The sequence below is a fragment of the Marmota marmota genome, unplaced genomic scaffold (genome assembly GCF_001458135.2).
Source record: "Marmota marmota marmota unplaced genomic scaffold, marMar, whole genome shotgun sequence".
Classification (NCBI taxonomy): domain Eukaryota; kingdom Metazoa; phylum Chordata; class Mammalia; order Rodentia; family Sciuridae; genus Marmota; species Marmota marmota.
In genome coordinates this window covers 6,193,071-6,219,611 of record NW_026000221.1, presented here as the reverse complement: position 1 = coordinate 6,219,611, position 26,541 = coordinate 6,193,071, and the positions used below count along the sequence as shown (strand labels likewise).

The following is a 26,541-nucleotide window of genomic DNA, read 5'->3' as shown; positions in this document are numbered from 1 at the left end:
GAAGTTCCCTCTAAAATTACTTTGAACTTTCCCAGAAAAATGGAATATCACGTTTTACCCTTTTGGTTGTCTCAAGAGAATTGATACCACAGAAATCACTGGGGTATATGGTTTATAGTCTGTGTTTAGAATCTGGAGTCAGGCAGACCTAGGTCTAATTCTTATATGCCTTGATGTGCTCCTGACTCCAGAAAAATAACTAAACTTTCTGAGTCCAAGTTTCATCACATGTTAAGGAGGCCTGGAAAGAGTTCCTTTCATAGGACTGAAAGAGATAGTAATCAACAAACGTTAGTTTCCTTCATAATAGATCATTTCATAACTGTGTCAATGGTTGGTCTCCAAAAAAATTGCAATCTTAATTAAAAAAAAAGAAAAAGGTGTAATAAAAAGAGAAGGATACAGAAACCAACATCACTGACTGTAGTTAATGGAATGGATGAAAATCAGGATTAGAGATAATGAAAAACTCAGAATTCCTCTCTGATCAGTTTTATTACTAATTCTTCATGGATAAGCTTATTTTAATTATCTGTAAATTTTGGTAAACATCTTCAAATCATTTTTAGAACTAGAGGGAGAATAAATCATAAATAAGCCTAGTGAGCCTCAAAGTCATAATTAAATAAGAGCCAACTCATTTGATTCTAAAAATTTAATCTTAAATGATAAAACTGTATATTTTATTTGAAGCATTATAGTAATATTGCTTCACAGCTAAAGTATATTATCAACACTTTAGTAATTTTAAGTACTTAAAAAGCTAGCTAAAAGCAAGTTCACATTTATTAGCACACTTGCCCTTATAAGAGTCTAATTAAAGTACAAGCAATTGAAAGAATTTGGTCATTTGGTCATGGTCAGCATACAAGTTACTGAAAAACCTGAAGCTAAAGTTCAAGTCTTCCAACATTCACATCATTTGATGGGGGCATGAGGCTGTGCTGAAAAGGTGGAGGCAAATCAACTATTTATAAAGCAAATAAGTGCTTACCCACTAATTTATGTTACGATTTTTACAATGTCACATCTTAATCTCTGATGACCTCCTGCTTCCTGGTAAAAGCAAATACTAAAATAAACTTGCCTGTGCAAACAGAAATAGACTACATCCTAGTTTAGACTTCCTCCAAGTTAGCTCTTCATCCTGAAAAGTCTTTTAAACTTCAACTGGATCGCACCTCACCTTCTACATAGTATTTGAGATGAAATTTTGAAAGCTGTTTTAAAAATGTGTTTAAATTGCCACATGTTAAAAGTGATAGATACTGCTTTACTACATATATATATATTATATATATATATAGTATATATGTAGTATATATGTAGTATATATATATATATACACACACACATATATATGTAAATATATATATATGTGTGTGTATATATATATATATATATATCCATACAAGACACTTTTTTTTAAGATGGTGTGTACAATTAGTATCCACATCTGAGAGATGAAAAAATTGAGTCTCAGAGGTTAAGGAACTGGTTAGGGTTATGCAGTGTTGAAGTATAGGGCTGGGACATGAACTCAACTAGTCTGGCTTCAGAACTGTACCTATAATAAGTGGACTTCTATGTATCATAATACTTAGCCAGTTAGAAACAATTTTAGTGCTAGTGAAGACATCACATGGACCCATATATTCTGGCCCAGTCTAGTTATATAGGACAAAGGAGAAACAAAAAATAACAATAGGGTAGTAAACAGCTGATGAATGAGGAGAGTTATTACATCTCGTAAATCAGTTACCGCAGGAAGTAATGACAGAGAAAAGAGACACCCACTCCCGCCACACACACCAGGTCTTGAGAACCCGAATGGGTCCTAACTCATTTAATGAGGGGTCAATCTCACACACCTCAAACCCCAAAGGACACCAATGCACATCACAATACAATGCAATCTCATGTTCCAAACAACAGTACTGCCCTTAGACTGTGAGATTTAACTGATCCTCTTCTTGAAGGCAAGAGAGATGCAGAATTATTATACCTATGCTTAAACTTTAGAAATACTTTTACCCAGAATGTTAAAATAAAAATTGATATGGAACAATTGATTAAAATCTTCAAAGTACTAAAAAAAAAAAAAAAATCACAGTTAGCCTAGAGGTCTACAGAAGTAAACTATGGAGGGGTGAAGACATTTTCAACACACAGGACGGAGAACAGAAGTGACTGTAAAGGAAAGTGCTGCAGTGAGATAAAGAAAAACCAGAAGGAAGGAGGGAGATGGAAAAGGAAACATGCAAGTGAGTCTAAATAAAAACTGACTGCAAATTATATCATCAACGTACTCACGGTGACTAATTTCGAGGAAGTTAAAAGCAAAATATAAACAAAATAGTACTGGACATCAATATATAGATGGAAGTAGGAAGGAACATCAGAATGAAAACCTCCAAGTGTTGTCATAAGGTATGCAAGCAGGAGAGATTCTGATTAGGTTTAAACACTGTTAAAGAGCCACATTTGCTTATAATAGAACAGTTGTCGTTAAAAGAGGGATATCAAAAGGATAGCATCTCAACTGCTAGAGAATTAAATGAATTTTTAAAAAGTCTTCACATCCCCCGAAATAAGGGGGAAAAAGAGAAAGATAGAAGTAGTGTTGAAAAAAAAAAGCTTTATGCACTCAAAATAATGTCAGAAATAAGTATAAAAATAACAGCTGCCATAAAAATGTAAATGAACTAAACTATACATCCAAAATATTAATGCTTGGCGGAAAAAAAAAGCAAGAAAGCAAGTTGTAAAAGAGTAGGTACAGCATAGCATCTATACATCTTTGAAGAGATACAAATGCCATATATTGTTCATAAATACAGTTTTTTTACTGAGTGAACATAGAAACATGTGGACTGGAAGGATACATACTAATTTCTTAATGGCAGTGATCTCTATGGACAGGAGGAGGTAATTAAGACTTAGAAGAAAATGAAAGGCTCTCTTAATGTTAGCCGTAACACCCTTTTTCTCCTCTTATAAATTAGATATGGGGGAAGAAAGGAAAAACCTCCACTACTAACAGGCAAGAAGCTTGACAGCTTCTGAGAAGGAACACTCTGATATGCCGGGGGGGGGGGGGGGGTCTCCTCTCACAGTCTCCCTCATGGCTGCAGGCTGTTGAGCTTTTCTTCTTTCCTTTCTCATGTACAACAAAAAGGCTCTGTTGGAGCTGAAGCCAGGGGAGAAGTTGTGCAAGAAATCAGCAGAATGATTCTTCAAGCACAACTGCTCAGCCTTGGCAACTGGGAACAATTCCCAGAAGTGTGTATGGTACAGGGCCCAAAGTCTAAGAACAAACCACAAGGATTTTTTTTTTTTTCTTTTTAGCTGTTTTTAACATTTCCTTCCAAGCTAAGCCCTCAAAATTAGCCATTAGAGTGCAGCACTATGAAACACACGCCCAGTTCAGTGACAGTAAAGGTTGAACAAAGTGCAATTAGAGCTTACTGTTTAATTCCTGAGCTTCACTTTTAAAGCATCCTACTTTACTATGTAGTGGCTGCCCTGTGTTGTAATATTAAGGTATTCCCTTGATTTCAAAACGACAGAATAGATGTGAAGTGGCAAGTCTGCCACAACGGGAAATGCCTGTAATTAAGTCCAAGATACATTGGGACTGGTTCTGAAAAGCCACATGGGAAGACAGGTCAGTCAAGGCCAATGGTGGTGATTTTTAATAAATATTATCAATTTATATTATTTGGATTCAAAATTAAACAAAAAAAACCTCTCTCAGTGCTCCATTAAAGAAGAAACTATTGGAAGAGCCAAAAAGAAGTTTGGTTTTTCTCTAGAACATACATTAGGCTCCATTTTTCAACCCTAAGGCTGTAAGAAATGACAAATTCAGGAAGCACTCTGTTATTACCAAAATGGCCTCACATAAAAGTACTGAATCCTAAAGGTGTGAAGAACTGACCCTAAAAAAAGAAAGGGAAAAAAAATCTATATACTTTTGTTGGAGAGTTATCTATCAAAAAGAACCACCAACCTTGCTGGTACACCAGTGGTAATAAATGGAATCTAGGAATTCTAGAGAAAGGAATTCCAGAGGAGTCAGAATAATATACTGACATTTTAACTAACTATTCCCTGAACTAACATACAGCCTTGTTCTCCCTTCCTTATATTCCATAAGTACTTATAATATAGAAACATAGATTGAGAATGAGAGAAATACGTACTAGCTCACTTTTTCAGATGGCAAAAAATTTAAAATTGCATGCTTCTTTTGAATACATTAAATTCAAAACCAAGTCTACTGTCAAAAAAAAAAAAGTGAGATCTGAGAATACATGATTTTTAAATTGGCAAACAATATACAAAAATCTGAGGAAAAATTAAACAAAGGAAGAAAACCAGTTTACTATATATTTCTATACTCTCAAGTTTGAAGAGATAGAAAGAGTAGATAAGCCTATTAATAAGTAAGACTTTAATCATATTTAATTGAATAATCATTTTGAGCCTATATCAAATGCTAGCCCCAAGTGGAGACACAGAAATAAATGAAACAGTCCAAGACATCAAAGTGTTCCCAAGACAGGGGTGGGGGGGAATCTGTATAAATCAATAATCAAAATTCCATTTGAAAAAGCTCTCTCTTAAGTGGTGTGACTTTGAAGAAGTCTCTTACCCTCTCTATATCTCCCTTTGCTCTCTCTGCATAATACCTATTTCATTAAGCTGTTGTATGATGATAAGATAATCCAAGCACAACTCTTAGTCTGAAAGCACTAAGCAAAAATTATCCATATGCATCACCATCATCATTATCATACACTGCATTAGAATTAGTATGATTATGGGATGCTAATAAAGAAGAACAACTATATCAGCATGTTCAGTCATCTGGGAAAAACCTGTCAGAAGAGGTATACTTTGAACTGTCCAAGGCAGATGGGTGAAAGCCATATATTCCAGAATAAAGATATGGCCTGTACGAAGATGCCCCAAACCCAGATCATGGCACAGCTTTGCCTTTACAAACAGGATACTATGGTTTCAATAATATGTGCGACCCTGCATGTGCTGCTGTCAATGAACATAAGGCCAACATAATGGCAGAGATGAAATTGCTAAGAACCTTATAGGCCATGAAAGGGAATCTGGTTTTTCTTCCACAGCAGCCAATGCCCCGTAGCATTGAAGATGATGCCCTGATGCTGTTTATGTAAATTATATTGAATGTGCATTCAAATATGTTGAATATACAACAGTACAACAAAAAAATTAAGGTTTTAGTGACTGGGTATTCACTTTTTTTTTTTTTTTTTTTTTTTTTGGACATTATGAAGGAAGTCAGAAAGGGAAAGAGAAAAAAACAAGTGGGAAGGAAGAAAGCATAGGAAAAAAATAGGAAGATAGAAGAAAATGAAGGAAGAAAGCATCCACAAGGAGGAAAGGGGGAAGATCTGTGGCCTGAGAGCTTATCAAATCTTCAGATGCGCTGTTTAACAAAAGCAAAATGGGATAATCCATCTGGCATACCTTGGATGTTAAAAGATCACATCACTGCCCAAAATTCTTGACAATTTATAAAAATAAACTTTCAGACATAGGTAGATCTGTATGTATAGAAAACACAATTAAAACCATTTTCTTAAACTTCTTAAGGATTTGTGATTTACTTGAACAGAGAAGTGGACATAAATTACACATTTAAGATGGCAGAAAAGGGGTGGCAAGTCTCTTATGGGCTGCCCCCTCCAGTAGTCATGGCAGACATGATTAATCAATCAGGTCCTCTTCACTGCAGCTCTTCTGTGGCCTAAAGAATCACTCTCAATACTGTGCTCCACACAGATTCAATCAACTGATAGTAAAGATGTTGAGTGGTATGTGAGAGAATACTTACTGGCTACATGCAACTAGAATAATTCACTTGATATTATTAGAGATCCTTCCCTGAACTACCAGGTCATTTAGTTTGGCTGGGTGCATGGCCACACTTGAGAAGTATGTCAAAGAAAGAGCTACTAGGTCTGAATTAGGGAATTGGGATAGGCACTCCATAGTGCGACCCAGCTATGGCATGTACTCAGATACACTCAGATTTTATTACAGTCCTCAGCATTCTTTCCTATCCTCCACTTCACTTTCATGGATAATTGAGCATTGGCTTCTATCCCATCACTGTGGCTCTTTCTGAACAACCCCCAGAGACAGATGAAAAAGACTAAATAAGACATATTTTATGGAACAATTAATTATGGATAAAGATTGTTCTACCACAGTCTCCTTGAATCAACTGTGGGGAACTGAAGGTAACAAAATGAAAAATTCAGAGGAAATTACCTCCCTCATCTATATTAAAGAAAACCAAATGCTTGAACATGAGTTTTCCAGAGGTAGTTACTCTATTTTATGGTCATAACTAAAGTGGAAAATGGCACAACTTTTCTGATATATTCCAGATAAAAATGATCCCTAACAATAAAAGTCCTTACAAAAAGGGTCTCTGAAGTTGCAGTTCTGAATTTGATGCTTAGCTTTGTTACTCTCTAGGTGAGGAAAAATTACAACTTAAATGAAACAAGACAATGTACTTAGCATAATGCTTGCTCACAGAAGGGACTTGATACATATTATTTTGATACACATTAGTTACATTGCTTTTCCAAAGAATAGCCATAAGGGATAAAAATTTTAAAACCCAGGATTTTCTTTTCTACTGAACAACAATTTTCTACGTTAGTCACGTTGATGGTCTTCTGTCCCTATGATACAGCCACTCAAAAGCATTAAGTGGAAGTTTATTAAGACTTTGTCTCACTTTCCCTTCTTAGACCATATTAATCCTCTGACGATATTTTAACATATTCCTTCATCACTATCCTCATCACTATCTTTGCCATCACAACTAATATTTGTAAGGCTCACCAAATGCTACATGAAGGAGTGATCAATAAGAAAACACAGGTGGCACAGGTATGGACTCCATTGTAGATAAGAAGATCATATCAAAGAGCAGGGAAAGACTATGAAAACCTATGCAGACTCTTCAGGTAACTGCATAAAACACAACTAAACTGTTCTACCATTATATGTTACAGACTGGTTAAGTTTTTATAGCTGAACACCTGGGCAAATTGGAAAACACTTTTCACAGATACTCATTTGCTCTATTTACCTCATCTGCCTGTCCTCAAGAAGGATAACATGTTCACTCCAACAATTTTATAAACCAGGGACATGATGTTAAATACAAACAGCCCAGGGAGAAATTCTGAGCATGAACAGGCCCAATTATATGAGTTTAGCAGGAAGCATACTGCTTATCCCTGGAGTGGCCAATTTCCAGGGGTGGACATCTGACCAGATGCTTGTTTTGTGGTGGAAAACTGCCTGAATGGGCCAGGGGAATAAAGATCTCTTGTAAAACAAGAGAACTACAGACTCCAAAGAGGAATGAAATACTGTCCTTAAATGGCTTTTCTCCGTCAGCTTTCTTACTCTGTCTCTGAAATGGGGGCATCTATGTCAAGTACCTCAAAGTAGAGTCACCTGAACCTCCTAATGTAATCACACAGGTATAGAGAACATACATGCCAACAACAGAACACAAATGCCCCAAAATGACAGAGTTACTATTTTCCCCAAAGGAGCAATGGTCTCATAGATACCTACACATTGCACAGTTCTGAGTCACGTGCAGGCTCGAGAATATCAGCTACAGTCAGGCAAGTATTCAGTAAGCCTCTCCAACAGCTGAATATCATAGAAAGGATCAGAAGGAGCAAATGACCTGGGAGTTAGAGATTATGGATGGCTGGGACAGTCACCTTTCAGACTAACTACAAAGCTGAAACAATCATGGAAGGCAATATTTGCACTACAGAATACTATGGAGAGAAAACAAAAAGGAAATATGTTCCAGGGTCTTCTAATTCACCATCTGCTGTGCAACCATTTTCCATGCCTCTTTCTGAACTATGATGAAAATACGGGAAATGTTATATACAGGAGAAAACAATAACTTCATGGCTCCCTATTAATAGGATTATAATCTGTCATTCTCTTGCAAGTACAGTCGTCCAGATCCATGAACATGATCGTATTATTCCAGGTTAAAAAGGAATGTGAACCAGCAACAGATAGGTAACCCTGCCTTCCCTGAAAACACTGCCTAGCACTGTCCTGGCATTGTCAGAAGGAGGAGATGAATAACAGATGAGAATCAACTTCTGTCCTGCCTCCCCCACACCAGTGTAGTTCCAAAACAGCACTGGCTGGTAGCACACGATGGTATAGCATATGGAGCAGCTTGGGAGTTGAAAAGATATACATCAGCTGCCCTTGGGACCATAAAGTCTATTCCCAGAAAATTATTCAAGGAGGCTTAACCATTCAGTTATACAGAACCAGTAACAAACACACACACACACACACACACACACACACATGTTGCTCAGGAAAGGAAGAAAATAAAATGCCCAAAATAATTGGATGAGGCTTCAGAGGAGGTGGCATTTAAGATGTGCTGAAAAAGTCAGAGGTATTTTGTAAAGTAGAAAGGGACGGCCACAGTAGGAGACACCATGTTCCCAGACATCATCTTGCAGGGGAAGAGGGAAGCCCACAGGAGAGGTCTCTGCCTTGTAATATCAGCAGAAATATCTAAAGCTGTCTGTCACTAATTAGACCCCATGGATTCACATGGTCCTCCTAAATGACCAGAGTTTCATGAGAACAGCACATCTAGGCAATTCCACATTTCTCTTGGTCAAATCTTATATTAAAACTACAAAACCTGTCTCTTTAATATAGCTATAAGCAACAGAAACAAATTCACAGCAATAGCTTGAACGAATGTCACCTAATGATAGACATCCACTCATTTTCATAATTTAAAGCCAAATGGAACACAAATAGTTTTGAAAGTTAAATTTCTTTAGTGATACCAAACATTATGACAGGAAAAAAAAAATACAAAAGAGTAGAGAGAGTTTGTGCTAAGAAAAGGCATACTAATTAACTATTAACTATTATGCCACCTCCTCTAAAGAAAGTTATTTTACATATATTCTCAAACAGCCTTGGTAAGCTAAGAAGAGCAGGAGTGGCCACCTCTGCTTTAGAGATGAAGTCAGAGACAGTTTAGGTGGCTTCGATGCAGCAACATGAGGAACTGTCAATGCAGCCACCTCCAGACCACTCACAGCAATGCTCAGTCCTGAGAATGCACAGCAGAATCAAAGATGTCACCTGTCCTCATGGAGCTGACCATGCCATCTTAATAATGGCTTCCACTAGTAGAACCTGAGGGCCACATGTTATACCAGACACTTCACTACTCTCTCCAATCCTGACTATCCCCCAATTCTATCATGAGATTCCAAACAAAACCCCCTGTGACATATGAGAAACAAGAATCACAGTGGTCATGATTAATGAAGGTGAAGACAATATTAAGCTAGTTCAAACGATTATTATGTATCCAGCACTGGACCAACCACAGTTTAACTCCCACAGTAGCTCCATGAGATAGACCCTATTAACCCCATTTTATAAATGAGGAACTGAGTGAGGCTCAGAGACTTCTGACAGGTTATAAGAAATCACTGGGAAGAAGTTAGGAAAAGGTGAGTTTAAGTCATGTTCCTTTGGTGCTTTTTATCTTTGTGTTTAACTTCAGGGGGAGGTTTTTTTTTTTTTTTTTTTTTTTTTTTTAAGAGGGCATCTAAATCATGGTGGTGGGATTAGTCAGAGAGGCTTCCCAGGAGAAAAGATTCTTGAGATGAATTCTGATGTAGCAACAGAATTGGAGGAAATGTAGGAGGAAAGGCACTCCAGATTCAGAAGCAGTAGAACAGTCTGGGAACTACCAGTAATTCAGCATTGCTGGAGCAGAAGTGGTATACTTGGGAGAGGAGAACAGGGGAAGAGAGGGGTTGACAGCTAGACAGGGCCAGACCATGTGAGGCCCTGAGAGGAATCTACATTACAGACCAGCACCCCTGAAATAACAGAGGGCAAGAGAATCATTTCAAAACTGTTGTGACAACATCAAGTTCATGTTTGGGGTAGAATTAGTTGCAGCAACAGGGAGGAGGAACCACCAGAATGAAGTGGGGGAGAGGAGGAGCCATCAAAGCAGAAGCACAGAGAGACTATGTTAATACACATAAAAAATGCTAAGGGCAACAACTAAGGTAGAAATTCCCAAAAGGAGCTGTACATATTCCTCCTGAGATGTGTCTAGGCTACATGCTGTTTATTTACAGTTGTACTTTACTGCATATTAGAAAACATAGGCAATGGTACTATGATTCATAATTTCATGGATGTTATTACTTAAGATGAGGCTCAAAGAAATGATTTGGTTTAAAGAAAATACTAAGTAAATAAAATACTAAATAAAACAATAAAATATATAGTAAAAATACATGACACATGTAATACATGATTCTATATATTTTATACATTTTATATGTAAATATATATGTTCCACATTTTATATGCAACATTTATATATATATATATATATGTATATACACTGTGTTAAACATATCATTATATGTTCCTTTGTCATACTATAACATATTATTATATGTTAATGTGGTATACAATATAAATAATAGTATAACACCATGTGACTCTGCCAGAGATTAGGGTGGGGGTCAGGGAGATGAGCTAGAGAGACAGGAAAAAAGGTCAAGAGCCTCACAGAGACCCACAGTGGGTGTGGTACCCTTCCCTAAGGGGAAATTAAGAGGCATGGAGGAGGCCTGGGGAGGGCACAACAAGGTTGGTTGGGACATGCTGACCTGAGACCCTGTGAAACCTCCCAGGAGAGATGTCTTAATAGGCAGTGGAGACTGGAAAAGATTATCTCCATGACATACAACTTTAATCACTAGGAACAGAAATAAGCAAATTAATAAATTATACATACTGCCAGAACTCTAGACCAAGAGGAAGGGAAAAAAACCCTATTTTCCTAATTTCCACTTTAATTTGTGATTTTATTTATGATAAAGTACAAAGTAAGAGAACAATCAAGTATAAAAATTTTTTCTTCAAAATATAGACAACTGGGGCTGGGGTTGTGGCTTAGTGGTAAAGCACTTGAGATGAATTCTGTGTGAGGCACTAGGTTCGATTCTGAATACCACATATACATAAATGAATAAAATAAATGTTCACCAACATCTAAAAAAAAAAAAAAAACCTCTATAAACAACTAAGTCTCACATCCCGATAGAAGCAAGCCACAACAACAGTGTCACAAAATAACATAAACCACAGCCTGAGATGTTTGGCTTTTCCAAGACCAGTTGCATAGCATGGAGTCTCAGATAAGACTGGTCTCTTCTCATTGGCCTCCCTGAAAATGACTCCGAATACCCAAGGCTCCAGAAGCTTCTGTCACAGCCATTCTACTCATGTTTGATGATGTAAATCCAACTCAAATGCAATTTCACCTCCATCTCAGGAGTTCCAGGTTCCACAGAAGCCTGAAAACTTGGGCCATAGCAGAGACTTTGCACATACGGAAATCTACATGTCTCAGGTAGTAACCACCTGACCGTTATAAACACACATCACAGGGAAGAATAAAATAACTTTTGAAGCAAAGAGAAAAACACTTTGGATATGTTCTCCTCGCCTTTGTTGACCATCCTGCTCTCTAACACAAAGATTAGCAAGCATTTCTTTATTTTTAAACACCAGATAGTAAATATTTTATTTTACCTGTGATGTAGTCTCTGTTGCAACTACTCACTTCTTCCTCTGAAGCTCAAATACAGCGATATATGATACCCATTATATATGCATAGCTGTAATAAAATTTTATTTTTAAATACAAGTAGACTGGATTTGTTCAGGGGAACCAATTTGGTTCACGGGCTCTCTAGTCTGACAATTCCTGCTCTAATTAATCAAATGTTTGCCATCTCTGCTCCATGTTCCTCTTACCAGAACTTGGTTCAGCTATACCTTAAAATATAGCAATTACCCCTCCTTACCTTCACCTCGAGAACCTCCTAGACTCTAAGCTCTGCTTCTTGGTAGGGCCATAGCATTTGCTTAATAATAAAAGCCTCAGAATAATAATAATAAGAGGAGTTAACATTTATTGAGGACTTATTAAGTGCCAGGTATCAGGTGAGGTTCTTCATGAACACTGTCTCACTGACTCCTCAATACAATCTAACGAGAGTTATGGCCATCATTTCCATTTTATAGTTGAGGAAATGAGGGTGAGAGAAGTGACATTATTTTCTTCACAGAGTGAAGCTGAATTCTAACCCAAATCTGCCTGGATCCAGAGCCAGATTCCTCTCTGCTGCTGGGCTGCTTTCCAGAAACACATGTGACTGTCTACATGCAAGGTGTGCACTGTCCTCCTCCACATTCTTCTGGGGGTCTACACCTGGTGTTGCTACCATACCTGCTGGACAGCGACAGATCCAGTCAGGTGGCATCTATCACTTCCACCCAGTGACTCTCTGGCTTCTCACAAGGTTTTAACATTCAACATAAACAGTAGTTCAAGTAATGATGCAGTCTACAATGCCTGGAAAATGTTATGTTTCTGCCTTCTCATCATGGTGACATACCCACAAGTATTAGAGATCATCCCATATCCTCAATAAGCCCCTTAGGAACAGAGGCAGATCAGGAATCCTGACATGGTTGGTAGTCTCAAAACACGGCATGTGTTTCCCCAGAATATTCCCAAGTGCAAACCAGGCCAGGGAGGCTAAAACCCAGGTGAGTTATGTAAACACTCAGCAGGCATCTCAGAGAGCTAATAAGGGAGGGCTCTTCTCAAAAGCATCTGCTGAACAAATCCAACATAAAGTCCATGAGATGATTTTAAAAACCTGTTCTTTTTATCTGTTCAGTAAAGAGGACTAGCACTTTGAGATAATTAAGAAAAAGGGTAAAAATCCTCAGCTGCTTGGACCCCCCCGCCGGGAATGTACAGGTCAGCATCCATGCCAACAGAAGAAAGAGGAAACGTGAACAAATTAACAAAAATTTCCACTCAGCCTGGGAATGCAGCTCGAACACACAGCACATGGGTATGTGAGCCCGTCACTTCCACCTTACCAGGCTCCCCATCTGATTGCTTCTCATTTGCTGAACTTTCTTCCCATATGGCAACACATCATACTCTGGGCCTTGAAGAAGAGCTGCCTCTTGCCTTCCTGCAGCAACACAGTGCTCTTGCCCCTAATGCAAGAAGACCACTTGCTGCTGGGTGACTCCTGCAGAGCATAGGCCACCCACTGACTGCTCTCTGAACAGGATATTCTGACATGGGCTTGAGGGATTATGTCTTAAACACAAGTCCCCTTTTCCTCTGTGGCTAGTTGTATAAAGCTGCGATGAGACACACTTGATGGATAAATTATTTCTAAATAGCTGCCATGGAAGCAATTCGTGTACACAGTATCAGACTAAGTGAGGCAGTAAACATGACAGGGAGCAAGTTGGGTCCTCATCCCTCAATGTAAGAAACACCAAGGGATGCATTCCAAGAGGCAGCCAGAACGAGGCCAAAGCTCAACCAGGAAGAGGAGGAAGAGTTGTGACAAGGGATAAAAGAGACTTTCTGAAAAAATGACATGCTGAGAGAAGGGAAGAAAAAAATGCGGAAGAGTGACCCTTTTTCAACTGTTATAAAAAAAAAAAAAATCTATACGAACTGGTGAATACCAAATCAAAGAAATGAAAATAGCTTTCATCCATGAATATGTGTTGATACTCCCCTGTCACAAACCAAGTACATTAGAGATTTCTCTTTATATGACCACTGTTTAAAAGTCTGCTCAAACACATATTCATGAAATATCCTCTTTGATATTGACATATAAGAATAAAGAGTGAGGTTCTTGACTAAAAGACCAGGGAGAAAGAAAGAAAGAAAATTCTAATTCAAAGTGTTTTTCAAAAAAGCATTAAAATTTGCAATATTACCAATAGGTTCCAGGAGTAAGCTAGATTTAAACCTCAAGAGACTAGTAGGAATTTTTACTCTTTGATATCAGAACTTTTTCCAAGTATGGAGTGATTTAACTACATGAAAACTGGCCCATGGCAAGTTTCTAAAAGCCCAAATTTCAGTCTTAAAATTCTATGGCTAATTCCACATAAATAGAATTATGTTTTCAATTAGTAATTTTGCCTGGGTACATATATAAAATCACTAAGTATGTTTTTTTTAAGCCTTAGACAATTATTATAAATCCTATAATCATTGTTGGTAAATGACATATGCATACAATTTCAATAAACATCAGTCTAATTATTATTTTTCAACATCTTAAATAATCTGTGTTCATGAAAATAAATCTAATCCTAGGATATAATTTCCCTCAGCCATTCAGTAAAAAATTAAATAGCTTAAGGATTAGGACCCATATAGTGTTTATCCCTCATGACAACAGACAATATTCTAAGTAAAGTGCTATTCAAGGTCAAAACCAGGATGAGTCCACTATACCACTTTATGCCTTTTCTCAAAACTTCAGTATGTTTGTGTCAAAACTAATGTGCAAACATTTGCATAGGATTTCCTTGGATTATGAAAGCTTGCTGATAGAAGACGAATATCTCAGTGACCAAACAGTAAAAGCTACATACTCACATCCTAATAGTCAAATCACTTGTAAGCAAGCTCATTTTAATACAGGACAGCTGTGGTGGATAAACACATAACCAGGTACAGATGGTCAGCATATTTAAGCAAGCAAAGGAGGAATTATTGATTTAGAACTTTGGCTCTTAGAACTTGTCTGCATGGTGAAGTTTAAAAGTGTACAAGGTGTAAATCCTAATGTGTTCTATGAATTCGAAAAGCAAAGTCCCAAACTACCCTAATATCAATGCATTATTCCAATCCAAAAGCTGGTATAATATATGTCTATTTGAAATGAAACATAAAAGCAAACTCCTCGATTAAAAAAGAAAAATCTTCACCATACCAAGAATATTTTGAGATATCACTTGTCATGTTGACACACAAAAATTCTTCCCAACTCTTATAGACCACTGCATAGTAAGCCCTGTGGCATAGTAAGCCTAATGCTTGCCAGAAGAAAACCCAGCCCCAGAAAAAGGAAAGTGTTTATTTAAATAAACTGTAGACCTGCAGAGGACACAGACGAAAGTGCTGCCCACTACAGCAGTTTCTGCACACACCTTTCACTATTAACCACCTCACATCCTTTCTAGCAACAGTTTAATACCAGAATTTTCCATTATCCAAATTATTCCCTTTGCTTACTTTCCAGAGAGACTCCCTTAACTCTTTTAAGTCACCAGAGTCCTAATTAGTGATGCAGAGATGCAGTCAGCTGTGAAGCCTGAAGGAGTTAATATCCCTCTGAAGAGGCCTAGTCAAGTCTGTGGTAGGTTAAGGGGGAAAAATGGCCATTTTGGCACAAACAGACATCACATCACAGTATCTGAACAATCTTTTATAGATCTGAAACCCAGTGGCCAAAATGATCCCTTCCCTGCTAAGCCAGCCAACTTTCTCACAGGAAGAATCTGAACTCATTCTATTTGGAGGGAGAGGGGGAGGTTGACTTCAATGGAGATCAAAGTTTTCACTATAAATATGCAAGGGTGCACTCACAGGCACATGGAGAGGAACACACCCACACCCCAAGTGCTGTTGATAAACTAATGGGCACTGTTCCAATGACCACCTTTTTCTGTTCCCTCTCATAAATTTGATAAGAAAAACAACTATCACCATTTTCCAAAGGCCAGAGTGGCTGGGCTCCAATTCCTCCCCTTCCACCCCAAATCAGCTAACAATAACTAGCTGCTGACCTGTAAGCAGCCCTTACCACATTCTCGGTAGTGTTCTAAGTGCTTCAAGTATATTAACTCAATCTTTGTAATAATCTGATGAGAGAGGTACTCTGTAATCTCCCTTTTCCTGACAAGGAAACTGATGTTCAGAGAGACTACCTAAATTGTCCAAGGTCACATGTCTAATTAGTGGCAGAACTGGGAAGGAGCTCAGACAGACTAGCCCCAGACGCAGTGCACAAAGCCAGGAGACTATGTTGCAAAAACAGTAAACAACCAAAGGAGAGACTGATCGCTCTTCCCTGAAGGTACGTTTACAGAGAAAAATTTCAGAAAGTATAGGTTTTATAGCTTTCCATAATAAAATGAATTGAGAACATTTGAGGACAGAGTTATCTTTCAATAATGCTTTCATGGTATTTCTATATAAACTCTAATTATTAAACAGGGATACCCTTTTTCTAAAACTCTTATTCAATATTTAAAAGCCAAGAGCATGAAGAAATGGCAAGGCAAAAGAAACTATAGAGAGGTAATTTCCCAGATTCACACAGCAAAATCCTAGCTGTGTACACTGGTCACATACTCAAGGTCCTAGCTGGTACATGAGTCCTAGACACTCCAGAATATAGCCACATTAGTTATTTAATGAAGTAGTTTGTAAATACTTCAATAATAAAAGGAGCAACATAAACATTTGAGGAGATAATTTACAAATTATCAATTGCTTTCAATAATTTCATTTAACTCAATAATCTGTCTTCACAGTTTATCCTTAGGAAATCATCAGAAATGCTCAGAAAAGTTAGCTTCCAGGGGTATTCCTTATAAAAAAAATATTTTAAGTACACTAATATTCACTTCTCCTAAAGGTTCAAAATAAGGAAAATAATTGATCACTACATGGTGAAAAAATTGTGACTATCCAGAATACTTAATGGTAGAGTAAAAGCAATATAAAGTTACATAGAATATACAGAATTTCTTTATAACTCTAGATAGCAAATATCATGTTCTTCTACTCCATATAAGAACATTCTAACATAAATAATCTTCATTTATGGGTGGTAATATTAGTATAATTTATATATTTTATGTATTTTCCTATGTTTTACAAATTTTCTAACATGAATAGTTATTAATTTTATAACCTGAGGGAAATAAACATAAGCTTTTTAAGAGAGGAGGCATTAGGTCATAAAGCTTATATTAGAATTTCTAAAATTATAAGCAAATCACTTGTGTGTCCTTCTTGGACATCATTAATGGGCTGGGAGATCGTGACACTGCGGTTCACTCAGAGTATGTGGCTTTCAGGAAAGGAAGAGACAGTCATGACATTCTCATAGAAAGACTAGAGAAACGGGGGCTGGCTAAGAGGGTTCACGGAGTGGTATTGGAAAGGCCATCCCAAGTATCATTAATGAGCAGAAGGTGAGCAACAAAGAGAGGGCCTAATTCTGAGCTCTGACCCTGGCTCACTCATGCTGTGGGCACATTTTTCAAATCTGCAGCCCACACAAAACTAAGAAAGAAGCGTTATATGTGTCAATGGCAGGTGTGAAGACTGATTAAGAGCTACTAATGTTGACCATGTTTCAGGAACAGAATCTAGCACCAATGTGGAACCTACAGTCTTGCCAGCTCCATAGACTGTCCATACATAGGACTTTCCAAATTTAAACAAGTGTTTGTCAAATAAACATCATAACTATGATTCAAACAATTCTATCAGGCTGAAGACACTGCTCTGAAATGAAAATGCTATATAACAGGTTTAGTAAATGTAAGATTGTACATTTAGCTCAGTAACAATTTTACAAGTGTCACTTGGCACCAGTGTGAAGCAATGACCCTTTTAGAACAATAGCTATTATAATGCAGCATTTTTGATGAAGGGAGATAATAACCTCCCTGGGCAGATCCTATCTAAAAGTACTAGGTGCATTTTCCGACCTTCTCATTTTGAAGAGGAAATTCAACAAAATGGAGTAAGTGCAGATGAAAGTGATCATGGATAAAGGCTGATTGAGAATATTCAAAGAAACTGGGACTATTTAATTAGGAGGGCATTTAAAGGGACATAACCAATGTTTGCTCTGTGATCCCGAGAAAGGAAGAATCAATTTATACTGTTATACTAGAAATTACAGTTTTTCTTCTTTCTCTACCACTCCACGGAAACCACTTGTCAAGGTCAGCAATGACCTTCAACTTGCTAAATCCAAAAAGTGCTCTGTACCCCAATTAACAGGCTTTGGCAGCATTCAGGACAGAGCACAATGTCCTTTTCCTTGAAATACTCCTATCTCTTGGCCTCCTCTACCTCAGAGGCAATTCGTTCTGGCCTCTTTTTTTTCCCCTGTTCCTTCTTTACTCAACCTCTAGATGTCAGAGGACAATCGACTCTCCACCTTCTAATTTTTCTTTTCTCTCCCAGTGATTTGATTAACTCATATGAGCTTAAATACTATGTTGGAAACTCCCAAATTTAAATCTCCAGTACAGACCTTCCCTCCCAGCTTCAGATTCACATTATACAATCAGCAGCATTTCAATCACATTACTCAGAAACTAGTCCCTCATTCCATGTCCTACATTACAATTTGTGCCTTCCCTTTTCTATACCATACACTCAACTGCTCCAACCAGAACCTTGTGGACCATGTTTGCATTGCCACTTGCCCTTACCAGACACATTCAATCCATGAATAAATCCATTAAATCTCCAACGCAGATCTCATACCATCCCAGTTCTCACCTCCATTGCTGGTACCCAAGTCCAGTGAGCATCATCTCTATTGACACCACTTGTCAAGAGCCTCCAGACCACCTGAGCAATCTCCTCAGAGTATTTTTTTTTAAAAAGCCCTTTTCATACATTAAGTTGGCTCAGTAGTCTCCCCTATTTAAAATTCTGCAATGATTTCCTCACTGCACTTTGAAAAACAAAGTTCAAAAATCCTTACCATAGCCTCATGATCATCTGTTGCCAGGCTCCTGAATACCCTCTGACCTGTGTGGTATTGTCACTGCTTGAGCCATACTGGTTTAATCACAGTAAACTCCTTTTAGTGATGAGACCCTTGCCCAGGTTGTTCCCACAGACTCTGCCAATACTGGATACTGCTTTTCCTCCAAGTTTCAGTTTTCAGTGTCACTTCCTTGAAGTCCTCCCCTGATCTTCCTGTCTGATGTATACAACCCTCAGTCCCAACTTTCTATCTCAGCCCTTTTGACATTTCATGTTACTTGTTTCCAAGGATTTTCTTTTACTCTCTCCTTAATCCCACCTCCTTATAGGGTCAGCTCCAAGAGGTGAGGAAACTAACCATCTTATTCCTCTTTGTATGGGTTGAGCTCAACAACTCATAAAATGTTGAATACACAGTGAATAAAACTAGACCTAACTTCAGCATAAAGAAAGTCTTAGTAAAAACAAGAACTGTCTAAGAATAGGACAGACAGTCTTATAGGAAGAGGGTTCAAGAGGCAACTGAGTGACTACTTTTATCAAAGACGACATGAAGAACATTCACATGGTAGATGGGATACTGAACCAGATGATGATTAAAGTTTGTCCCCTGTATGCAATTTCTAGTTTTAAAAACAGAACTCATAAGAAGTTTCACGTTGAAATAGACTCCCCAAATAGCACATATTCTAGTATTTCCTAAAAAGCAGAAATCCTCTCTAATACAATGCCACAAAACCACTTTATATCCTGGCCAAATTAACTCCCCTAAAGTTAAATCAACGCAGGCTTCCTCCTGGTTTGGAATATCGACAGCCCTCAGTGCCCTTCTTTTCCAGCTGCACAAAACATGGCTCAGAAATGGGATGAAAGCTCTAGCAAACTCACTTGAGGTAAACTTAAAGTTCTACTCTCCATTCATTTCTGATGCTGCTCTGTAAGCACACCAGGATCACTTTATTTAGTGTCACTACCATTAATAATGCAGAGATCTTTACACAGGCAGGCAGAGAAAATTAGTCCTGAGTGATTTCATTACTATAGTGTATACATGAAGTCAAAAGGCCTGAGAGTCTCATTACTCCTGATATAGAGCTGCTGGCAATATAGATATCAATTGTTAAGCTAAAAGCCACACAAAAAGCAGTTCTGGGGAGCTTTCCCCCTCACTAACTTCCAGAATCTCAGTCAACCTGTAGCCATAATTTTCATCAACCTCATAGATATAGCATAGACCTAAAGCCAATCTAAGATCATTTCTTTTAATTTGTAGTCTCCTTTATCTTCCCCAGCCTCCTCCAAATTTCCTAAACTAAAAATAACAAAAATCTGGCAAAGATTTACTTCTGATCACATGTTTACAAGGATTATTCAATTTCTCAGATTAGATAATACACCACAAGATATCACAAAACAGATGCAAAAAAGCCAATGAGGGCTTAATTTTTATCCCTAGACAATTTTTCTCCAAATATATTTATTCTAAGAAGATAAACTTTTTAGACCTTAAAAGGACAGAGATAATAAAAATTTCCTTTTTATAATTTCCATAGTAAACAATCCTGTGAAGAAAACATGTCCCAATGCTGTGGAGGAAAAACAGTGTGTATGTGTAATTTTCTCATTTTTGTGGTGCTAGGCATTGAACCCATGACCTATTTCACGCATGCTAGACAACTGATTTACCCCTGAGCGATGCCCCCAGTCCTAATGTTTATTTAGCAATCTTACTGCTGGAAGTTTATCATATATATTCAAATTTGTACATTAAAAACAAATGCATAAAGATGTCCATGTTAGTATTGCTTGTAAGAGCAAAACCCAAGAAAACTCCAAACTGCCTATCAACTTTCAGCGATATAATTTATAGTATACCCATAAAATAGCATAATATACAACCGCTAAAGAAGAATGAGCTAGGTCCCTAGGTGCTGATAAGCAAAAACACACACTAGACATATTCAGGAATGAAGGGTGTTTATGCATATAAATACTTCTAAATATTTGCTTTTGAAACTCCGGACAGACATGTAAGAAACTTAAAAGTGGTTCCCTCTGAGAAACAAGACTGAGAGTATACAGAAGGTGACTTACGCTTTTTATTTTAAACTCTTCTTACTATTCAAATTACTTTTAATTGTTTTTTTTTTAATTAACAAGAATACTGAGTGCATGCAGTATTTTCTGCATTGTCTGGAAGCATGTGCTTGCTCCCTGTAGGAGTGGGAAAGTGAACATTCTTCCCCACAGTGTGCAGTAGAGGTGAAGCCCACTAAGTGGTGAGCAGACATCCCTCTCTAGCCAGTCCAGATTTCATAGTTCACTAAGCCCGCTGCCCTCACTCACTCCTTTCTCCTCTGTGTGATCCTTGCACACAAGTGAAGTGAAATCTTAATTTCTATTCTTCCAGTTAGAGTTCTACATAGTCCATCTCTGAAAAGCTAACTTGAAAGAGACACACAGCTATTCCATTGCCAAGGATACCAAAGGAAAAAAAAAAGTGTTTCCCCTAATGCCATTTATTATATAATTATATTGTTACCCAAACCATACCACCGCTTTCCAATTTAAAGTACAGTACCTATCATTCCTATAAGTTCCATGAGAATCAAAAATATCAACTACCAATCTAAAGGTGTTTTTTCCCTCCAGTTTAGAATTCCACATTTGTCAATCAAAAAACTAAATTCTATTAAAATTGCTTCTAGCTGGGCGTGGTGGCACATGTCTATAATCCCAGCAGTTCTGGAGGCTCAGGCAGGAGGATCGCTGGTTAAAAGCCAGCCTCAGCAAAAGAAAAGCGCTAAGTAACTCAGTGAGACCCTGTTTCTAAATAAAATATAAAATAGGGCTGGGAATGTGGCTCAGTGGTCGAGCATCCCTGAGTTCAATACTCGGTATCCTCCTCCCCAAAAAATTGCTTCCACAAGAAAAATGATAGTACAATAAAGCTGAACTGATGAAGTAAAATCTACATTAGAATTTTCTGATTTTGAAGACCTTAATGAGTATTTGAACTTTATTTTACACCTACTCTGTCAAGAAATAACTTCAATCTCACTGCAGGGGTGGGGACAAAAGAAAAATCATCAGAAATCCTACTTTTGTTTTTCCTATAATTTAAAATTGAGACTTGAGGTAGGAATGCTCTTTATTTAGTATCAAAATATATAAAAAACACCCCTATAGCATATTTTTCTTTATTGGAAGGTCAAGATACAAAGGCATTTATTAAAGCTGTCTCATTTTTCTGGCTTTATTGATGGATATGGAAAGCAAGTCCAAATGTCTATTTAAAAAGTCTAATATCTATTTAGCTGAAATTTTGCTCTTACTCAATCTAATTTTATATAAGCAACAACAAAACAAAAAAGATTTTCATTTTTGGCTGTGGGGAGTAAAGGTAATTAGTGAAATTAACAAACTATGTAGCTGAGTACATTGAGCTGTCTGTGGTACTGAAAAATGACACCAAAGCTGAAATTTAGTGAGCTGTGTTCTTGCAGAGCCTCCCCATCTAACTATTTTAATCCAAGCACTTCCTCCCATGACTCACCTGAACCATTTTATTTTGCCAGAGTGTATATAAACATTTTACAAAAGGTCACACTGACTTGCTTTCCAAGGTTCTCCATGAAAATGTCAGGGCCTCCCTAAGCTTCATTAAGCAATTCCAGTAGACAGACAGCTTGAACATCATCTAAAACACCTTCTTTTCCTGAATGTAGTGGACAATGGTATCATGTGCCAGAAACTCACACTAGCTACCTATCATTATCCAATCATCACACCAATATGCTAAGACTGTTTTTGTAAATGACAGTCTGAAAGGCAGCATGACTCCTGCATTTAGTTCCTTAACTCAAAACTAAATCAATATATTTGGAACTTTTTATAATAAACTGAGAAGTGCCCATTAGCTTAAAAGATCTATGAAAGAAATACATCTACAGCAGCAACATCAATAAATTAAAAAGAAGGACACAATCCATCATTTTTCATCAATACACATAAAACTATGCACTTGACTTTTAGAGTAAAAACTATTCTGACAGCATTGTTGACTGTTCTTCGGACTAATTAGAACCTCCTTCTTTTTTGTTTTTCTCGGGGTCTTCAAATATATTTAGTCCTTTCACATTTTATTATTTAGCTTTTAAAAGCATTTCAGATGAGAATTTTGAGCTTCATCTAGAGGAATAAATCCCTCTAGATGAAATATTAAGTATAGGAGCTGCATCAAAATAACCAAATGATACTACTCTATTTTGAAAAGATCTCTCAAGTGTAGCAGGTTTAAGAGTTTGTATATCTTATAAAATTAATCAAATTTTTAAAACCTAACACTCCATGATATTTATGTTACCCTACACTAAGGAAGTCCACTGTGTTTACTCGCAGACAATCCTGTCCTTATTTTTCTTACCCAGGCTATATATACTCTAATCAACATAGATATCTAGGTATTTTGCATGTCAGAAACAGTCCAAATTAGCCACTGAAAGGAATATCCTTAGACATAAAATAATCTATAAAAATGTAACTTCCTGTATTAGTTTTTGAACATTTCAAGAATTCTACTATGGTATTTATTTTTAATTTTTTTAGGACACGTAATTCATTTTTGGAAGCTCCTTTTAGACTTAACACATTTTTTTTTTTAATCTTCCAATAACCCTTGAACAGTCAGTGTTTTCAAGAAGACACCTTGTTGGAGATATCACTCATAAATGTCCTCCCCATGAATGTGTTTTTAGTTGTGTGCTTTTCAGAAGAACAGGTAATACAAGGAAAGCTAATAATTTAAAGCAGCAAGGTCTCTCATTCCAAGACAGATTAAGTAAAACATTTTAAAGTTACTTGATTTTTAAAAATACATAAGAACGTTGTAGAATAATATTTTAAACTTAATCTTATTCATATACCAAACTTTGGGATGTAGTGAGAACCTTCAGATAAAGCAATGTTTGTGTTTGGGAGCTTTAGGTAAGCAGCAGCAGAACTCAGCAGGAAGCATTCTGGACTAGAACCAGGAGGAAAGGGCCTGCTCTTGCTTTGCACTGTGACCGCTTGATCTGGAAAGCTACACACATCTTCTGACTTATCTGCAAACTGAGTCAAAGGGCCATTTTTGTTCCTTTTAGTTCTAAGTATTTACTCTTCATGTCAAAATTAAAAGAAACACCCATAACGTTTAAGCTACATTGAAGTATCATTTAAAAACATTTGGCTGAGCACGGTGGCGCACACCTATAATCCCAGCAACTCAGGAGGCTGAGACAGGAGGATCATGAGTTTGAAAACCAGCCTCAGCAAAAAAAAAAGTGAGGCGCTAAGCAACTCAGTGAGGTCCTGTCACTAAATAAAACAAAATAGGGCTGGGGATATGGCTCAGTGGTCAAGTGCCCGTGAGTTCAATCCCTGGTACCAAAAAAAAAAAAAAAAAGGTTGGAAGAACCTCAAAAGCCCATCAATCAAGAGGACTGAAATTAAAGATGAATCTGAGTAAATTTTTAAAATGGAAAAAAAATTCAAATGTGTGTTTGTCCTGTTTTGCCAGTACAATTTTACTATTTATTTCTAAACACTCTTTCAATTTCTATTCACTAACCTCATGCCTTCAAAAACACACTTTTCAAAGTTTTAGCAAATATAAAGTAAAATGAAGTCACTCCTCTCTCATTTGGGATTACATGCCATCTTTGTTTGGACAATCATTACAATTGTTTTTTTTCTATATTTAGTGTGTTTGCTGGTTACTAACTTGAAATTAATTTAACTTAATACTAAATTTTCTATGAGGCAAGTTGTATAAAATGTTTTATTTTCAAAGACACCCTACTTTGGAAGTTTTCATAGTCCCACCAAATACCTAACAATGGATCAGAAAAATCAGAAAACACATGTGTGTGTAAATTCTAAGCTGGGTTCCAATCTAATTTTTGAAAAAAATGACCCGTAATTTTTACAGAATATTCTGATATTGTTAGTAGCAACCAATATTGTCAGTGCTCCTGGATGTATTTAAATAAAACAAACATTTTCCTGTCAAGACAGTTCACAGTGGCAGTGGCCATAACAACTTTAGAAAAAAATAACCTAATGACTTTAGCTAAGAATGTACTAAAGTACTAAATATATGAATTTATAAACTAAACTTAAACAAAAACGTTTCAGGTTAAGGAACCCTTTAGGATAAAGAAACGTTTTAGGAGAAAGTTAGAATTTTCCCCACATTTATGTTAGCTAGCAACATCAGGAACCTACTTTCTTCTTTATGCTACTTAGTAGAAGACAATGTAGATGGACAAGACCTTCCTTCCATAATGACTTACTCATCAGGAAAAGTGTCTCCAACAAGAACACATATTTACTGTGAAGATTAAGGATAGGTCATAATTAGCTTATTGAAAACAAATGTAGTGACTGATGTATAGAGGTTGATCTACCTGCAGAAGACAGGTGAAAGTCTTAAGAATTTAACCCACACATATCAGAAACTACTGCCTGTTTACATCCTGCACTGCTTTCTTTTGTTTTTAACTTCTTGAAAGAACAGGTCAGGTGCCGCCATAAGACACAGCGTGTGTCTTCTGTAACCTTAGGCAAGGACATGACTGCTTCGAAAAAGCCCTGCTGCCTTGCTTTCCCCCAGGCTTTCTACATTCATAAACAGCAGAACCTAAGTTACCTGTATTTCCCTGGCGTGGTACACGATGATCAGACCCAGCAGGATAATCGTGGAGAGACTGATAAGGCATTTCAGAGCTAAGGAATACAGCGACGCCTGCAACACAGACCGAAGACTTTTAAGAAAGAAGCACGTTTAACCCCCTTCCAGGCCTCGAGGGTCCCTCAGTCCCCCGCAAATTGACCCGAACTCACAGTAAGGGGCGCGGGGATGGGGAGGGGGTGCTGTTTTATATCTGCGATGTCAGATTACTCTGCTTCAAAACCAAGCGGGAGGATCGCAGAACTGGAAAGAATAGTGGCTTGGCTTTAAGATCCTCACCATGGTCTGAAATGCTTCACCTGGATCGCTAAACCCGAGAGGAAGTTATTCCTGAGTTTAAGCGCTGAGGGTTGAAAGCGGCCTCCTAAACAGGAGCACCGGAGAGGAATACACATGCTTTCCCTCACCGACTCCCATAACCACTTATTTAATGTGCTTGAAAGCGCTAAGCATTCTAGTGCCTCGAGAACTTTGGCCGCACGCGGAAAGGTTTCCTTTTGGAGTTGCCTAGCCATCTAGGCGTGCGCGTCCTAGCCGCACTAGCTGTTCCCGCAGGCACTTCGGTTCGCACCGGGAAGACTCGGGGAGCCGCTGGTAAAGAGTTCCCGCCAGTGCCCATCCCAACCACCTGGCGCCCCTCTCTGGGAGGGTGGGCAAGGATTCAAGCCTGTACCTTGTCGTAGGCGCCCCACGACAGCTCGGTCTCGATGACCATGACCACGATGCCGAACATGCCGAAGATGAGCGCATAGTCGCTGAGCCGCTTGCGCTTCTCGAACAGGGCGCGCCGGTGGCCNCCGAGCGGCCGGCCGGGCCCGGGGAGGTCGGGGCGGGGCCGGAGGAGGGGATCCCCGCCGTCCCCGGGAAGAGCCCGCTCGGGCTTCCCTGGTCCCCCTGGCGGGGGCGGAGGGCTTTCCCCGCTACCGCCCGCTCACATTTTCGCCTTCTGCGGAACATGAGGGGCTGGCGCCCCCGGTCGCCGAGTCCCGGGCTCCGGCTCTCAGGCTCTCCGGCAGCCTGAATGAGTAGGTCTGCA

General features: G+C 38.0%; 1 protein-coding gene across 1 annotated transcript in view; it reads right to left on the bottom strand.

The window, feature by feature from the left end:
- LOC125612978 (small conductance calcium-activated potassium channel protein 2-like) overlaps positions 1-26,304 on the bottom strand; it is a 40,670-nt gene extending 14,366 nt beyond the window's left edge. The window contains exons 1-2 of the mRNA XM_048792177.1: positions 26,179-26,304; positions 25,464-25,559 (exon numbers count right to left, since the gene is read on the bottom strand). Coding sequence (XP_048648134.1) covers positions 25,464-25,559; positions 26,179-26,238 — 156 coding nt within the window. The 5' untranslated portion in view covers positions 26,239-26,304. The remainder of the gene's footprint in view (positions 1-25,463; positions 25,560-26,178) is intronic.
- Between the last annotated feature and the right edge of the window lie 237 nt (positions 26,305-26,541).